The sequence below is a fragment of the Dipodomys merriami genome, unplaced genomic scaffold, assembly GCF_024711535.1.
Source record: "Dipodomys merriami isolate MVZ:Mamm:240054 unplaced genomic scaffold, mDipMer1.0.p SCAF_1, whole genome shotgun sequence".
Lineage (NCBI taxonomy): Eukaryota > Metazoa > Chordata > Mammalia > Rodentia > Heteromyidae > Dipodomys > Dipodomys merriami.
Genome location: NW_027202270.1, coordinates 71,869,276 through 71,884,246, shown reverse-complemented (window position 1 = coordinate 71,884,246; position 14,971 = coordinate 71,869,276). Strand labels below are relative to the sequence as shown.

The following is a 14,971-nucleotide window of genomic DNA, read 5'->3' as shown; positions in this document are numbered from 1 at the left end:
TCTTTTTATTTATGGAAACTGAGAGAAAATGGAGAGGTAATTAATTTTCTGTTTTCTACTTCTTTCCCCATTCCACATAATTATTCATTCTTAGACATAATCTCTAAATCTTTCATAATCTCATGACTTTGCTGCCTAAAATGATTTGAAAATATTTATAGTGCTATGATGAAATGGTGTTCATCTATATATACCTCAAGAAATCAAAGCCAAATTTGGATTATACAACCCTAAATTTTAAGGCCTATATTATCTTCCACAGAGAGCATAATTAACAAATGTTTTCTGAAAGCACAGGTATTCCTGTACTTCATAAAATCTTCATTTTCTTTATTCCCTCTTCATTTCTATAAACACTGAATTGAAAGTAATAATCTGAAACTTATCTCAACATAGGTACTAAGGATTGCCTACAGTAGTCTAAAATGGTGCTTCTAGGAGAAAAAGGCTATATTAAAATATGCATTAAAAGTGGTTCTATTATATGTAATAGACTTAAATGATGCATAGAAAAATAATTTTGCTCTATCAAGTATATAATCTGTAGCAACACAATACCCATGCAATACAACAAAAATGTTACTAGTAGAGATATTATGAGCTGCAAGATTTGAATAAGAAGTAACTCTGTTAGAGTTCTTTACCCACATAGTAAATAATATTGCTATCTACAGTAGTTAATCTTGCAGTTCAGCTGAACACACAAACATGAAGTTCTACTCTCTTCTGAAACAGATTTGGAATTGTATAAAGATTAAAATGATTACAAAACAGAGAAAATACATTCCTTTGCTAGACATCATATAAGGAAAAGAATGTCATATCATTCCTTAGCGGGAGTGTTAAATGTAGAATAGAAAAACAGTAATTTTAAATGTTTCACAAATCTGGTGCAAATTTTAAAAATATAAAGACAAAAGAGATCAAGTTAGTTTAAGAAACACTTTGGGTAGCAAAATTCTGGATTCCATTTTGAGGTAGTTACTTATACTTAAACTATCAAGGTTGCTTATGTTACTCATCCCTTAAAGAGACTCTAGTCCACTTATTACATTTTTAGATAGATTTATGTTTATTTTTATACTACTGTGAAACTATTTTATATTATGTATAATATTCTATGGATACACAAAAGAGAAACCACGTGACATATTGGACATTGTTGACACAATCCAAACTCAGAGCAATGCTAGAAGCTTCACAACATCCAGGAAGCAGCCAGATGTCATCTGAAGTACCTGGGAAGTCTGAGAATGGAGTGCATGGTGTTCTATCTCTTTGTGACAGCTACTATAAAACTGAGACTACCAGCATTCAAGGATGCTCTATACTCTATACTTCCCTAGGTTTTCATGATTATCCAGCAGCCAAGACTTTCATGTAAAAATATCAACTTCAAACTGTGGTCCAAAAAAAGGCTTTAAAATCCATCTCTCGGGCTGGGAAGGTGGCTCAGCGGTAGCGTGCTTGCCTTGCATGCATGAGGCCCTGGGTTCGATTCCTCAGCGCCATATAAGCAAATAGAAAAAAGCCAGAAGTGGCGCTATTGCTTAAGTGGTAGAGCGCTAGCCTGGAGCTGAAGAGCTGAGGGACAGTACCCAGGCCCAGAGTTCAGGCCCCACAACCGGACCCAAAAACAAATTTAAAAAAAAATCCATCTCTCTCTGAGTGACTTAACATTATATTGGATAATATAGATTTGCATTTCAAGCAAGATTAATATAAAACATGTGAGACTCCATTCATGGAAATAATTCTGTTTACATTTTTTTCTTCTTTTTTGACAAGGTGATGTACAGAGGGGTTACAGTTACATAAGTAAGGTAATAAGTACATTTCTTGTCAAACTTCTTACCCCTTCCTTCATTGTTCTCCTAGTTTCCCTATCCCCATCCATGCCCTAGTCATGTTGTACAGATCATTCCCAACATATTGTCTTGTGAATATCGCTGTTGCATTGGTTTCCTTCTTATCCTTTGTCTCACCATTCTGTTGTTCCCCTTCCCTTCCCTAATTCAGATAAAAGTATATACAGTACCAGGGTACCAAAATCAAATAGTGACAAGTTTTAAGTGTGTGTGTGTGTGTGTGTGTGTGTGTGTGTGTGTGTGTGTGTGTGTGTGTGTTCGCGCGCGAGCACACATGCCGTCCTGGGGTCTGAACTCAGGGCCTTGCCACAATCTTTAAGCCTTTTTACTCAAGGTTGGCATTTTTCCGTTTGAGTCATAGCTCCATATCCGGCTTTTTGTTGGTTAATTGGAGATACTCGTCTCTCACACCTTCCTGTGTAGGCTGGGTTGGAACTGTAATTCTCTGATCTCCAACTCCTGAACAGCAAGGATTACAGTCATGACATACTAGTGCCAGACTCAGTTCTAAGTCATTTTTATGTGACAAAATATTACCACAGGAATGAATCTTTATCATTTACCACTAATAGTAAAATAAGCACAAAATATCAATGTTGTAATATTATTGTTTGAGAAAAAGGAATTTAGTGGTATAATAGATACAAACTAAATATTTCCAAGTAAAGATAATACTTTTAACAACTAAAAGTATTCTATATATAACATTTGATCTTCTGCCAGGCACCATTGGCTCATGCCTGTGATACTAGCTACTAAGGAGGCTGAGATCTGAGGATCACAGTTCAAAGGCAACCTAGACAGGAAACAGGAAAGTTCGTGAAACTCTGAACTCCAAGAAACCACCAGAAAACCAGAGGTGGCACTGTGGCTTCAAGTTGAAGAGCCCTAGCTCTTCAGCTGAAGAACGGTGCCCAGGCCCAGATGTCCAGGCCCCATGTCCAATAAGAAAAAAAATTTTCTTAATTTTCTAATCTTAATTAAAGGATTTTGTACTATTTCTACTTTACGCATGAAGGAAAACCTTCAAAATAGAAGTGAGCAATCCAAAGTTCTTCCTCCTATCACAAGATAGATATAACTTTTCATGAAATGTAATGCCTATGAATAAAAAATAACAAAGAAAATTACATAGACACCAAATTAATCTTCCTAGATTCTCTTCACGTGGCTAGTATTAAAGGATGAGAAGATTAGATTGAGCACAGGTCACCATATAGACTTTCAACCATGATTAGACTGCAAGCAGAATTTTGATTTCTTGTTATTCCTAAAGTTTTAAAGGTTACTTGTCACCAAACCTGTTTTTCTTACTGGTTCTATAAATAGCAAAAGACAATTTAGGAAATACTTCAAAAACTTCTATAATTTCCTTAATCCACTTCTTCTTTGTTTTTTAATTGTGAAAATACTGTACAGAGATACAATTACATGAGCAAGGTAATGATTGCATTTCTTATCAAGCATTGTTGCTTCCTTCTTTGTTTCCCCTTCCCATTCCTTTCCATCTCAGCCGCCCCCCTCCTGTGCCAAAGTTGTAAAATTCGTTTTTCAACATAACGAATGTCTTGTACATCTCATTGTTGAAATGGGTCCATCTGTATCCCTATTTAAACAATTTGTTTATTCCCTTCCCCTCCACAAATTATACCAACATCAAATACAGTGAAAACAGGGGTTGTACCGTGGGGGGAGGGACATACAAAGCAACAAAGAAATATCTTATAAATATGTTAGAAACAATAACAAGCAAGCAAGAAAGAAAACATTTGAGTCCTTATCTTGGGGTTCATTTCGCCTAACATCAACTTCTCTGATCATTGACTTGGAAAAAATTATATTAAGTGAAGTAAGCCAGGCCCAAAGAAACATAGGTCCCATGGTTTCCTTTATTTGCAATCCACTTATTCTTGAGGTAATTTCCCTTGCACTATCTGTGCTGAATGATCTTAGACTTCTGTGATATGGAATGTTACAGCAAGTTGAAAATATGACCTACTTATCATAAAATATAATATTTAGAATGATCTAATATACATACACATGTTCATAGGCATAATATAATTATGTTTCATAATTTCTAATTGTATTTTGAGAATTCTAAAATATGTAGATAACATGTATCAAATGTGACATACCTGCTTTAACAGAGTGTAGTTGGAGCCATCAGTGCTAATTTTTCTTATTTCATGATGATCAGCAAGGATGAGAAATGGCTCCTCATCTGAATTCCAAAGCAAAGAATATGTTTGATTTTTAATTTATTCCTATAGTTAATTTTTGTTTAGTTTAGCAACAACTTACATTGACATACAGTGCTATAAACACAGTGCTATTCTGATAGGTTAATGGGTATACACACACACATACAGAGAGAGAGAGAGAGAGAAAGAAAGAACGAACTATACAGTATATAGTAACTTGTGCAAGAAAGCAACAGATATCAAAGATATTCAGAAAATAAAGATAATGCTAAAACAAACCTTTCTACACTGAATTTTCCTGGACACTCAGATAATTTTTTTTTAATTAATGAAACATTTTTACTTTTACAGTCATATTTTGAATGAATTTCATAAAAGGATAATCTACAATGCTCTTAAGCATCTGCTGTATATTCAAGCATTGATATAACAACAAAAAAATCCACTTTGATAATCACAGCCTGTCCAGAGTGAATAGCAAGGAATAGTTTTTACATTACTTTCTGTACATCTGGCATATGATCTTCTTAATAATTTTTGAACTCGAGTTTCTGATCTTTTCATTTTAATTTTCCTCATGATTCTTAGTAATTAATTTCTTTCTGTACATTTATCCAATATGTTTTATTATTTCTTTTTAGACTATAGAAAGAAGAATCAAATATGTTTTTTTCATGTGTTCATATACATATTAATGTTTTTATGTATTCATATACATAGTAATGTTCAATGTATATGGAGATTTTTAATGATAACATCTTTAGATCCACGATTTAAGCTCTCTCAAATATTAAATTGGAAATAAATTCTTAAAGAAAATAATGAATTACCTGAAGTATAATAGATTATATATAGAGCTCAAATAGTATAATTCTTTAGAAAGACTGAGTTAAAGCCCAGGAAAGGGGGAAAGGAGAAGGAAGAATGCAGTCAATAATTAATTGTATATACCACAAAATTAAAAAAAAAATTAGGGAAGGGATGGGCTAAAGGGAGTTGAAAATGTTGGTGAGATAACATAGGTCAAGATGCATTTTATACATAAACTGCTTTGTTAAATGGCAAAAAAATTCCTCCTAACAATTAAGAAAAGTGAGGGAGCAAGTTATTTAGAAGGGGTATGTGAGAATGTTGAAAGAGGTGACATTACTCAAGATGTTCTTCATATTAACAAACTGCTTTGTTGATGGAAACTCCTTTGTACAACTACTTAATGATTATTAAAATAGTCAAAAAAGAATGTAAAAAGTTTGTGAAGTGCAATTACTTAAACTTATATTAAATAGTTATATAAACATAAATTGAACAAAGTCAATTTGAATTGAAATTGTTATGAACCTACAATTCAGTAAATATTTGTGTTAACCATGTCTATTTATAAAATACATTCATATGGTCTTTATATAGACATATATAAGTAAGTAAGTAAGCAATTTAATTAAGCAAATATTCAATTTAATTAATATTAATTTATATTACTTTGCAATAGGAATTTAAAAATACAATTTATTGCATTTGTCTCATTTGTATTTCCCATGATTGTATTTCTCTCCTTTTCCTTTGTTTTCACATGCAATATATACTAATATGATATGCTATCATTTTTCATCATTCACTGTTACTCATTTGGACACTTATTTACATCATTGATGATAACATTTAACTTTTCTAACCTTCTGCTGAAGGCTAAATTGAGACTCATAATCCCTTTCAAATCAGAGTCGCGTCTTTTTAGTTTATAGTGTCTTTCTATTCCTATCAACATTATATACATTAATTATAGTCAGTTATGATCTACCGCGGTAGTATGGATTTCTGTTCTCAATTTGGTTATACTTGCTTTAAAATTCCTGGCGTCTTTAGTAAATGATTTATACTTCACTAACCACATTTTTAATTTGAAATTATTAAGAGTTGCTAATTGTTGTTACTAATCAAAAACATCTGTTTCATGGAAACATACTGCAAATAGCCTAAATTGCAATCAGTATCATTCAATTTCTCTACTTGATTCTTCATGGAAAGTTTCAAGTAATAGCAACATTACTGTTTGGAAATTTCATCTTTCTCTATTACCCCAACTCCCCGAATGTTTGATGCAACAAGCAATGAGCTCTCCATGAGCAATTACATTGGAAGATGAAACAATGGCCCTGTGTAAACTTTTCTACTTTTACAGTCAGACTTTAAGTGAATTCCAAGAGGACTAAGTGAATCTTGTTGAAAAATAAATGACAATAGAATGAAATTTAAAAGTGATTAATACTTTTTTAAATAGCATGAACATTTAACCAATTAAAATTTAATTCTAAATTTCTACCTCTGATATTTATTTCAAATTATACAATAAAACATTCAATGTTTCATATAATGCCAACTATGTATATATACCTGAGAAGCTGACAGCGGTAGTGTGTTCATTGTATTTAAAAACAAGTTAAAATGGATATTTTACCCATTTGGACATTAATTATAATACATGGCCTTGTAGAATTTAATGTATATGATTTATTTCCTAATACTATACATTATTTTCAAAATTATGGACTTCATTAAATATATAGTTTATAGAATGAAACACAGTACTCTGAATAAGCAGAACTTTAAGAATATCTTGTGACTCATTGGAAGAATTCAAATAGTACTATGTAGCTAATTTATTATTAATATTATAATAATCATTAACCTATATAATTAACCTATTATAATGAACTTGTTCCTTCAGAATTCATGCAAAAGTACATGTGATTGATTTATGGGAAAAAGGAAAATACTACAACAGGCTTTTAATAGTCTTGCCCAAACTTGTTCCCCAGGACATATGTTTCAGCAGAAAATATTGCTAGAAACAGATATTGTTACTTGTGATAACGCTTCACATGTAGAAAGTAATAATTCACCAGATCATAATACAAGTTTATTAAAATAAGAGCGGCAGATGTGTGATGTCCAAAATCATAGAGACAGATTTCGATATTGAAGAAAGTAGGGATGAATTTTTGTTTCTCAGGAAAACAAAGAAGGATAAATTCAGTAAGAATGGCTACAAAATGCAAATCCATTTGTATAACTGAGGTTGGAGGGTAGGCAGGCTTAAGTCAATACCTGAGAGTGACTTGCAGCTATTTGGGTTATCAGGATGTATTTCATACCCATCTATACAGAGGCACTTATAGGTCCCATAAGTATTGATGCATTGCTGGCTACACGGAAAGCCTGAAGAACATTCATCAATGTCAACACATGTTTTACCATCATTCTTCAGTTGGAATCCAGGCCAACATTTGCACTGAGGAAAGAAAGATGAGCATAATCAATTCACATTATTGCCACTGTCTTTTACTATTGGACGTCCCTTTAGAGTGACTCAAGCTAGCAAAGCACTTCAGAATAGATACTGGCAAGTCTTTTTGTCTTTCAGCAACTGACTTTAATAAGAACAGCATATATTATGTAAAGTTAAAGTTTAAAAGTGCTTTATTAAATGTTTTCATTTGATCATCTAAGGTTGGCAGATTTGAAGTTAATTTGCATCACTGAAGTGACATGGGTAGAAAATGGCTAGGACCAAAAAAATAAAATAAAATAAATCAACCATCCTCTTCAACTTCCATTGTTTCTTTTTCTACTGCATTATTTTATGGATTTTGAAAACTTTTATAATAAGAATTAATCCTTATGTGAAATTTTGACATTCTTCTATATATTTTCATTTTATACTTAAGAAAGGTTTCCCTTATTTGCAATATCTAGTATATGTATTATTCAAGCAGAAAAGGTCAGATAAGGTGATGTTAGAAAAATGAACCCTAAGATATGTATTCAAATGATATTTTTCTTTCATGCATTTGTTTCTAACTCATTTATAAGATTATTTCTTTGTTGCTTTGTATGTCCCTCCCCCACAGTATAACCCCTGCTTTCACTGTATTTGATGTCGATATAATTTGTGGAGGGGAAGGGGAAAAACAAGTCGTTTAAATAAAGATACAGGTGGACCCATTGCAGCAATGAGATGTACAAGTCCTTATGTCAAAAACGAACTTTACAACTTTGGTGGGGGGGCGGGAAGGATGGGAAGGGGAAACAAAGGAGGTGGCTACAATGCTTGATAAGAAATGTACTCATTATCTTGCCCATCTAATTGTAACCCCTCTGTACAGTATTTTCACAATAAAAAATAAAAATTTTTAAAAAAGAAAATAAATGTACAGTATTTTCACAATAAAAAATAAATAAAAATTTTAAAAAAGAAAATATATGTAATAAAGATGTTTTATCTTTAGAAATCTGGAAACATGAAGGCATAATTTCCTATAGATAACCAGTAGAAAAGCTAGAGGTTACTACATTTTAAAACAAAGACAGTCTCAAAAATTATTCATTGAATCTGAAACATGCTCTTGTTTGAAGAAAGAGTAATATTTACAAAAGGCTTTTTGTCAATAATTAAATAAATATGTATCAAAAATCCTTCCTCTAGCATCTCTCTCATGTTTTCAATATTCCTCTGATGATTTATGACATTTACTCTCAGGTCCATGAAATCTGTGTACAAACATTTCATAAAATATGTTTTTTGTATTCCTGAGATACAGCCTCAATCCACAAATAAGTACTCTTGATGAGGTTTCCCAGTGCATACTTAGTCAATTTTAAATTAACATGAGTTCATATTTTAATATTGTGTTAATCTACATCTATTCTTATGACACAGATATGTTTTCAGAAGCTATGTCTGTCAATCAGAGTTGCCAGTGAATCAGCCTCTTCAGGGAATTGTACTAACAAAAATGCAATTAAGTTATTAAGCATGATTTATTTTTAGTGTGCCTGAACTCAGGTCTAGTTACTGCTTTCCAGTTATTCTTCGTGTTTACATAAAAATTCTGTACATATTTATAAGATGATTTCTTTGTTGCTTTGTATGTCCCTCCCCTATGGTATAACCCCTGCTTTCACTGTATTTGATGTTGGTATAATTTGTGGAGGGGAAGGGAAAAAACAAATCGTTTAAATAAGGATACAGGTGGACCCATTGCAACAATGAGATGTACAAGTCGTTATGTCGAAAAACGAACTTTTCAACTTCGTTCGGGGCTGGGGAGGATCGGGTGGGAGTTACGGGTGGGGGTTGGGAAGGGGAATCAAAGAAGGAAGCAACAATGCTTGATAAGAAATGTACTCATTATCTTGCCCATCTAATTGTAACCCCTCTGTAAGGTATTTTTACAATAAAAGATAAATAAATGAATAAAAATTCTGTACTCACTGGTGTTTTACTAAAGAAATGATCAGCCCATTTCCCTTCAAGGATGTACATGAAGGGAAAGAAAAGAAGAAATAAGAACTGCAAAAATTAGCGGTGGGTGTGTGTGTGTGTGTGTGTGTGTGTGTGTGTGTGTGTGTGTGTGTGTGTGTGTGTGTGTGTGTGTGTGTGTGTGTGTGTGTGTGTGTGACAGTTTTATACATTTCTCTCTATTTTCTGAATATATTTAAAATATATTTTGATTTTTAACTGTATTCTCACAACTCATGTCAAGTCTTATTATGGTTTCTAATTTTTTTGTTTTTACTTTTCCTTTAAAGAGTTATATCTAAGTTACAATGCACTTTCAAATTTAAAAGTAGTAGGGATTAAGTAGTTCCCAATTTTCAAAATGTATCATTTGAAGGGTCTTCATGAGTACCTACCTTGTAACTGACTGGCAAATCCTGACAATCCTGAGAACATCCACTGACTTTCTTACTCAAGCACTCATTTATGTGGCAGTTTATCTCATCAGAGCCATCGCCACAGTCATCCTTACTGTCACAGAGACCTCCACTGGGAATGCACCTGCCATTTTTGCACATAAAAAATGAACTGTTGCATGTATGTTCTGGAAAAAGAAAATAAAACAAATGGAATATAAAGGGCATGCCATTTTTATACTACTATTCTCGAAAACATTCACAACTATGATTCCTAATTGTCAAATATTAAAATAAATATATGTTTATATAAAATACTGTACAGTTAGTATAATATTTTATGCATAAACTGTTGAAAACTAAGGAAATATTGTTTGCAGGTATTCCACATTTTGCCCATCTAGTTTTACTGTGAAAATTAACAATCAAATGAGATTCTATACTAACGTTAATGAACTATCTGTGTCTCATCTGTACCATGAAAAATGATTTCAAAGCACAATGGATAGTCTGACATTTCCATCAAGCTATAGGTCCTAGAGGAATTATATGTCACTTAAAATTAAGAATCTAGTATATGTATATAATCCTAAATTTTTTCTTCCAGAAAATATAACACTGACATTTTTAAGTCAGTGAATAATAGTTGTTCCAAATATAGCTTTGGAAAAGGAGTTCAGGTAGTATAGCTACTCATAACCAGATGATTTGAATACTACTCATAATCATGCATGCAAAAATGTTGCCTATTAATCAGTAAACTACATAGAAAAAGGTGATTCAGTTCATTCTAAAATCATGGCTATCTATTCGCTCTTTGGAATAGTGATGTAAAAAGAATGATGAGTATGTAGGTGTATCTGTATTTCTGATCAAGTTATATGTAAAGTTTCATTGTGCTTAGTTATGAAGTATACATACTATTTTTCAGTAAGTAGTTATAATGTCTTACACTAATTTTTTACCGAGGTACAAGGATTATATATGAGGAGAAATGTTTATAATATACCCTCAGGTTCTGTACCTGCACTTTTACACATGGGGTTTAAGGGTGCTTCATCAGAATGGTCAGGGCAGTCAAAATCTCCATCACACTGCCACTGGGTATTTAGAAGGCATCTCCCATCAGCACAACGGAATTCTTCTGCAGTACATTGATGGTATCCTAGAGAAAAAGCAACAATCATGATGACTAATTCACTAGTCAATATGAATTAATGATCCATCCCATCTATGCATGCTTCACCTGATTAATCATGAAATTACTTGGGCCTCCTACTGGAAATTTCCATTTTACTGCATTGCAATAGTCATAGTTGCAAAAAGTATTTGATATTTGAAAGTAGAGAAAAGGACTATCAAATGAGGCTGAAAATAATATAATCTTATTTTTCTAAGAGAAGAAATAAGAAGGCAACAAACTTTAGTAGAACAATTCTGTAACCTATTGCCTATATTTTAGGGATTTTACTTAGAATGGAAAACTGAAATGAAACTATTAGAATTTTTTCAAGATGAAATTTTTCTAGATATAGGATCAGAACATATGGATAGACTGATGCTGTGCTATACCAGTATTTCCCAAAAGACAAAATGTCATATTAATGCCTGGAAAATTGTATTCAAAGTATAATGAAACTAAAATGATAAAAAAATCTATTTATCAAGCAATAAGCAAACTTACGATTAGAATTATCTTGAATGTCAGGCATAAAATAATATTCATATTACAAAATAAATTCATAACTTGTTAATGTTTGTACACATGTCTGATTTTGTAAGTAAAATTAATTTGACCTTTTCATGTTACATTTTAGAATGATTTTTTCCTGTTTTGTTGTCAGTCATGAAGCCAGTCATTCTCATTAAAATTTTCTGATAAACCAAATAAACTTACTACTTTTAGATGGTTTAAAAAAGAAAATAATAAAATTCAGTGGTGATAGAGAATTTAATAGTGAATATCTAACTGAAGTGATTGCCATATTTCAATATAAAACTAGAGAATTATGATATCCTCAACTTATTCTCTCTTTTTTTACTAGCTTGTTCTCCACAGCCAATAAATTGTTACTCAACCCAATTAACAATGTAAGCCCCTCTATGCATCCCTAAACAACAAGTTTCTCTTCTCTATACTCTATAATCTTGGTTCCAGGTACTTACTTCCAGTTCAAGTTTAGTCATCTTGTTTCTGCAACACCTGACTTTTAAAATGTCTCTTAGACATAAAAATATTAACCGGTAGGTTTCAAATTCAAAGTTTCTTTGAAAGTCATAGACTTAATTTTTCTATATAACTCGATTTTTTTATTGCTATTGTGAAAGTGATGTACCGAGGAGTTACAGTTACAGTTGTAAGGTAATGAGTACTTTTCTTTTAGAACAGTGTCACCACTTCCCTCAATTTTTCCCAGCGTTTATTCCCCAGCTGATCTCTCCACAAGTTGTATAGTTCATTTTCAACCAAGTATCTATAAAAATCACTGCTGTGTTTGTTCATCTTTGTCCCACCATTTCTGTGTTCCTCATTACCCTCCCCCAAACAGAAAAACTTACATGTAAGACAAAAGGTACAGAAAACAAAAACAGTGACAAAATAAAGAAAAAAGCAAAATAACAAAAAACTTTGTGTTTTCCATTTCTTGTAATTAATGTCAATAAATATTTGATCATATGCACATAGCTATTGAGCCTTTGTAATCCTCTCCTAAGACTATTTTCCTTCACTGTCACTGTGGGAATGTCTAGATTCTTGTTTAATGTTTCATGCCCAAGGGTGTTTCTGTATATTTTACCATCTAGTTATTCACTTAAAGATTTATAAGTACATTCTAGTCACAACAATGAGGGAAACCATATTATCTTAGAAACAATTTCTGGGTTTAATATTTGTGGTCAGCCCTTCTAGGTTCCCACACAACTTTAGCTGCGTCCTTCTTTACCCTTTCTGGATAAAGTCTTTCTTTGTCCCAATCTAAAATGATGCAGGAGAAGCTCTAATTTAAATCTTAAGTTTACTACTGTCCTGCTTTTTTCTATGTTTTCTAGGTACTTGGATTTCTTATTATCCTTAAATGTCACTTTTACAATGATCTAAACTGAAGAAACTTTACCTAACCTCATTGTTTCAAGCACCCAAACAGCATGATTTTTGTGATCATCTTACTGGCAAAAAAATCCCAGTAATTATTTTTATAACTTTCTACTCCATCAGAGAATTGGCTATCATTCTGTATTCCAAAGATCACAAATACTAAACCCTTCCACCAAGATATTTTTGCTGGGAAATATTTCATTATTCATATATTTTGTATAGTAACAAACAAAAAAGTACAGCACAAGTGTAAATGAACTTGATAATCTGTCCATCACATCCCATCATCACCCATTTGGCTAACACATTGCTAACTTCCAGAATTATTTCAGTGACTGCTTCACTAGTTTATTTTCCCCTCATGGCTGTTTTCCTCCACAGCAAGATTTCTTCTACTCTGATGAAAAGATGATTCTACAACATAAATTAGACCATGGCATTCTATTTCAAAAATGGTGCTGGCTTAAAAAGCAAAACAATTAAATAGGAATTATCTAACTGTTGTTTGAGGCTTTTTCTAATATACCATCAATTTAACCTTTTAACTTCAACTTAACCTCACTGAAGGCTAATTGCTATGCGGTCATACCAATTTACAGGTTTTATATACACATCTAGAATTTGTGCATCTTGTAGTACTCAAAATACTTTCACATATTATCTCATTCAGTCCTCTAAGAGCTCTTAAAATTAAGAGTTGTCATTTAATTGATGTAAGTGTGCATGTTTTACAAATGAGTAAACTGAGGCATGTGGAGTTGAAATATTTTCTCACTATCAGAGAGCTAGGAGGTAGGAGGTGCACAAAGCCAGAATGTCAGACATGTTATTAATCAAGCATCTTATTAATCACCAACTCATGCTTTCTAGTATTCAGGTATAGGGGGATATACCTATATTTATATATGCTATAGAAATAGGAACATTGTTATAATACCTTAAATTTCACCAAATTGGCATGTATATAAAGGGAATGGAACATGTTAAGTAATTGTATTTTTCTCATTATTATCCCAAATGAAATTCCTTTTGCACACTGAAATATATGATGTTCTCTTAATATTGAAACCAACCACATACTGCCTATATATTTCCAAGTGCTTGAAAACACTTCAAACCAAAGCCATTTTATAGGTATCTCCCAACATCGTTTCTAACTGTTACAAATATGTTACAAGTAAACATGATTTACAAATAAATGTACATAAATTACATGTAATTTTATTTTATATCACTGAATTTACTGGCACTTAGTATCATTAATAAAAGCATATGACTGTTCTTGTTATGTGATTGTTCATATGTACTTATGTATTCCCAGTCATCTAAAAATGTTTAACCAGTGAATCTGATCCATGGATGTTGAGACCTACTTACCACATGACAAGGGCTCATCAGACCCATCTCCGCAGTCATCATCATGGTCACAAACAAACTGTTTGGGAATGCATACTTTATTGTGGCACATGAAGGAGTTGTCATCACATGTATTATTGGGTGCTAAGAAAATCAACACAAAGTGTAATGTTAGATGAGCATATGTTATTTTCCCCCACAATAGAAATAGAATATTTATAAGTACCTAGAAAAATAAATGCATAATATCCATAATATATTATATTCATGAATATATTGGAATATATAGACACAGTTGAAATCTTAGTATTAACACATTGTGGATTATTCGTGACTAACCCCAGAACTGACACTTATAAAGACATATTTAAGTTTTCTGAATGATTATTGAAATATTATATGTTAGAAAAACTCAGTTGGGTAATAACATAGATGTTTATTTTTTCTGGACATAGACTTAGTGGAAAGTGTTGCTGCCTTATAAACCAGGAGCCATGGGCTCCTGTTCATGTATAACTGATCCAAATCATATGAAAAGAGATCAAGTTACTATTTTTTGCTACATTCAAGAATAGTGTTGAATTAATAGAGCTAAAATCTGAGATGAAATGAGTCCTGTGTAAGAATCACATAGCAATAAAAATGTGGATGTCTGAGATGTAATATTGACCCTTTAGAAATCCTGAGAAAAGCCTTAACCAGTGTCAAAAATGACCCAAATAGGAAATAATACTTAGATGAAAGAAACAAAT

At 32.2% G+C, this 14,971-nt stretch overlaps 1 protein-coding gene across 5 annotated transcripts in view; it reads right to left on the bottom strand.

The window, feature by feature from the left end:
- The window catches only part of Lrp1b (LDL receptor related protein 1B), a 1,866,674-nt gene that overhangs the window by 266,944 nt on the left and 1,584,759 nt on the right, over positions 1-14,971 (bottom strand). For all 5 annotated transcript variants that reach the window (XM_070023764.1, XM_070023773.1, XM_070023793.1 and 2 more), the window contains exons 53-57: positions 14,241-14,363; positions 10,791-10,931; positions 9,767-9,954; positions 7,178-7,361; positions 4,007-4,092 (exon numbers count right to left, since the gene is read on the bottom strand). In XM_070023764.1, the coding sequence (XP_069879865.1) occupies positions 4,007-4,092; positions 7,178-7,361; positions 9,767-9,954; positions 10,791-10,931; positions 14,241-14,363 (722 nt within the window). The remainder of the gene's footprint in view (positions 1-4,006; positions 4,093-7,177; positions 7,362-9,766; positions 9,955-10,790; positions 10,932-14,240; positions 14,364-14,971) is intronic.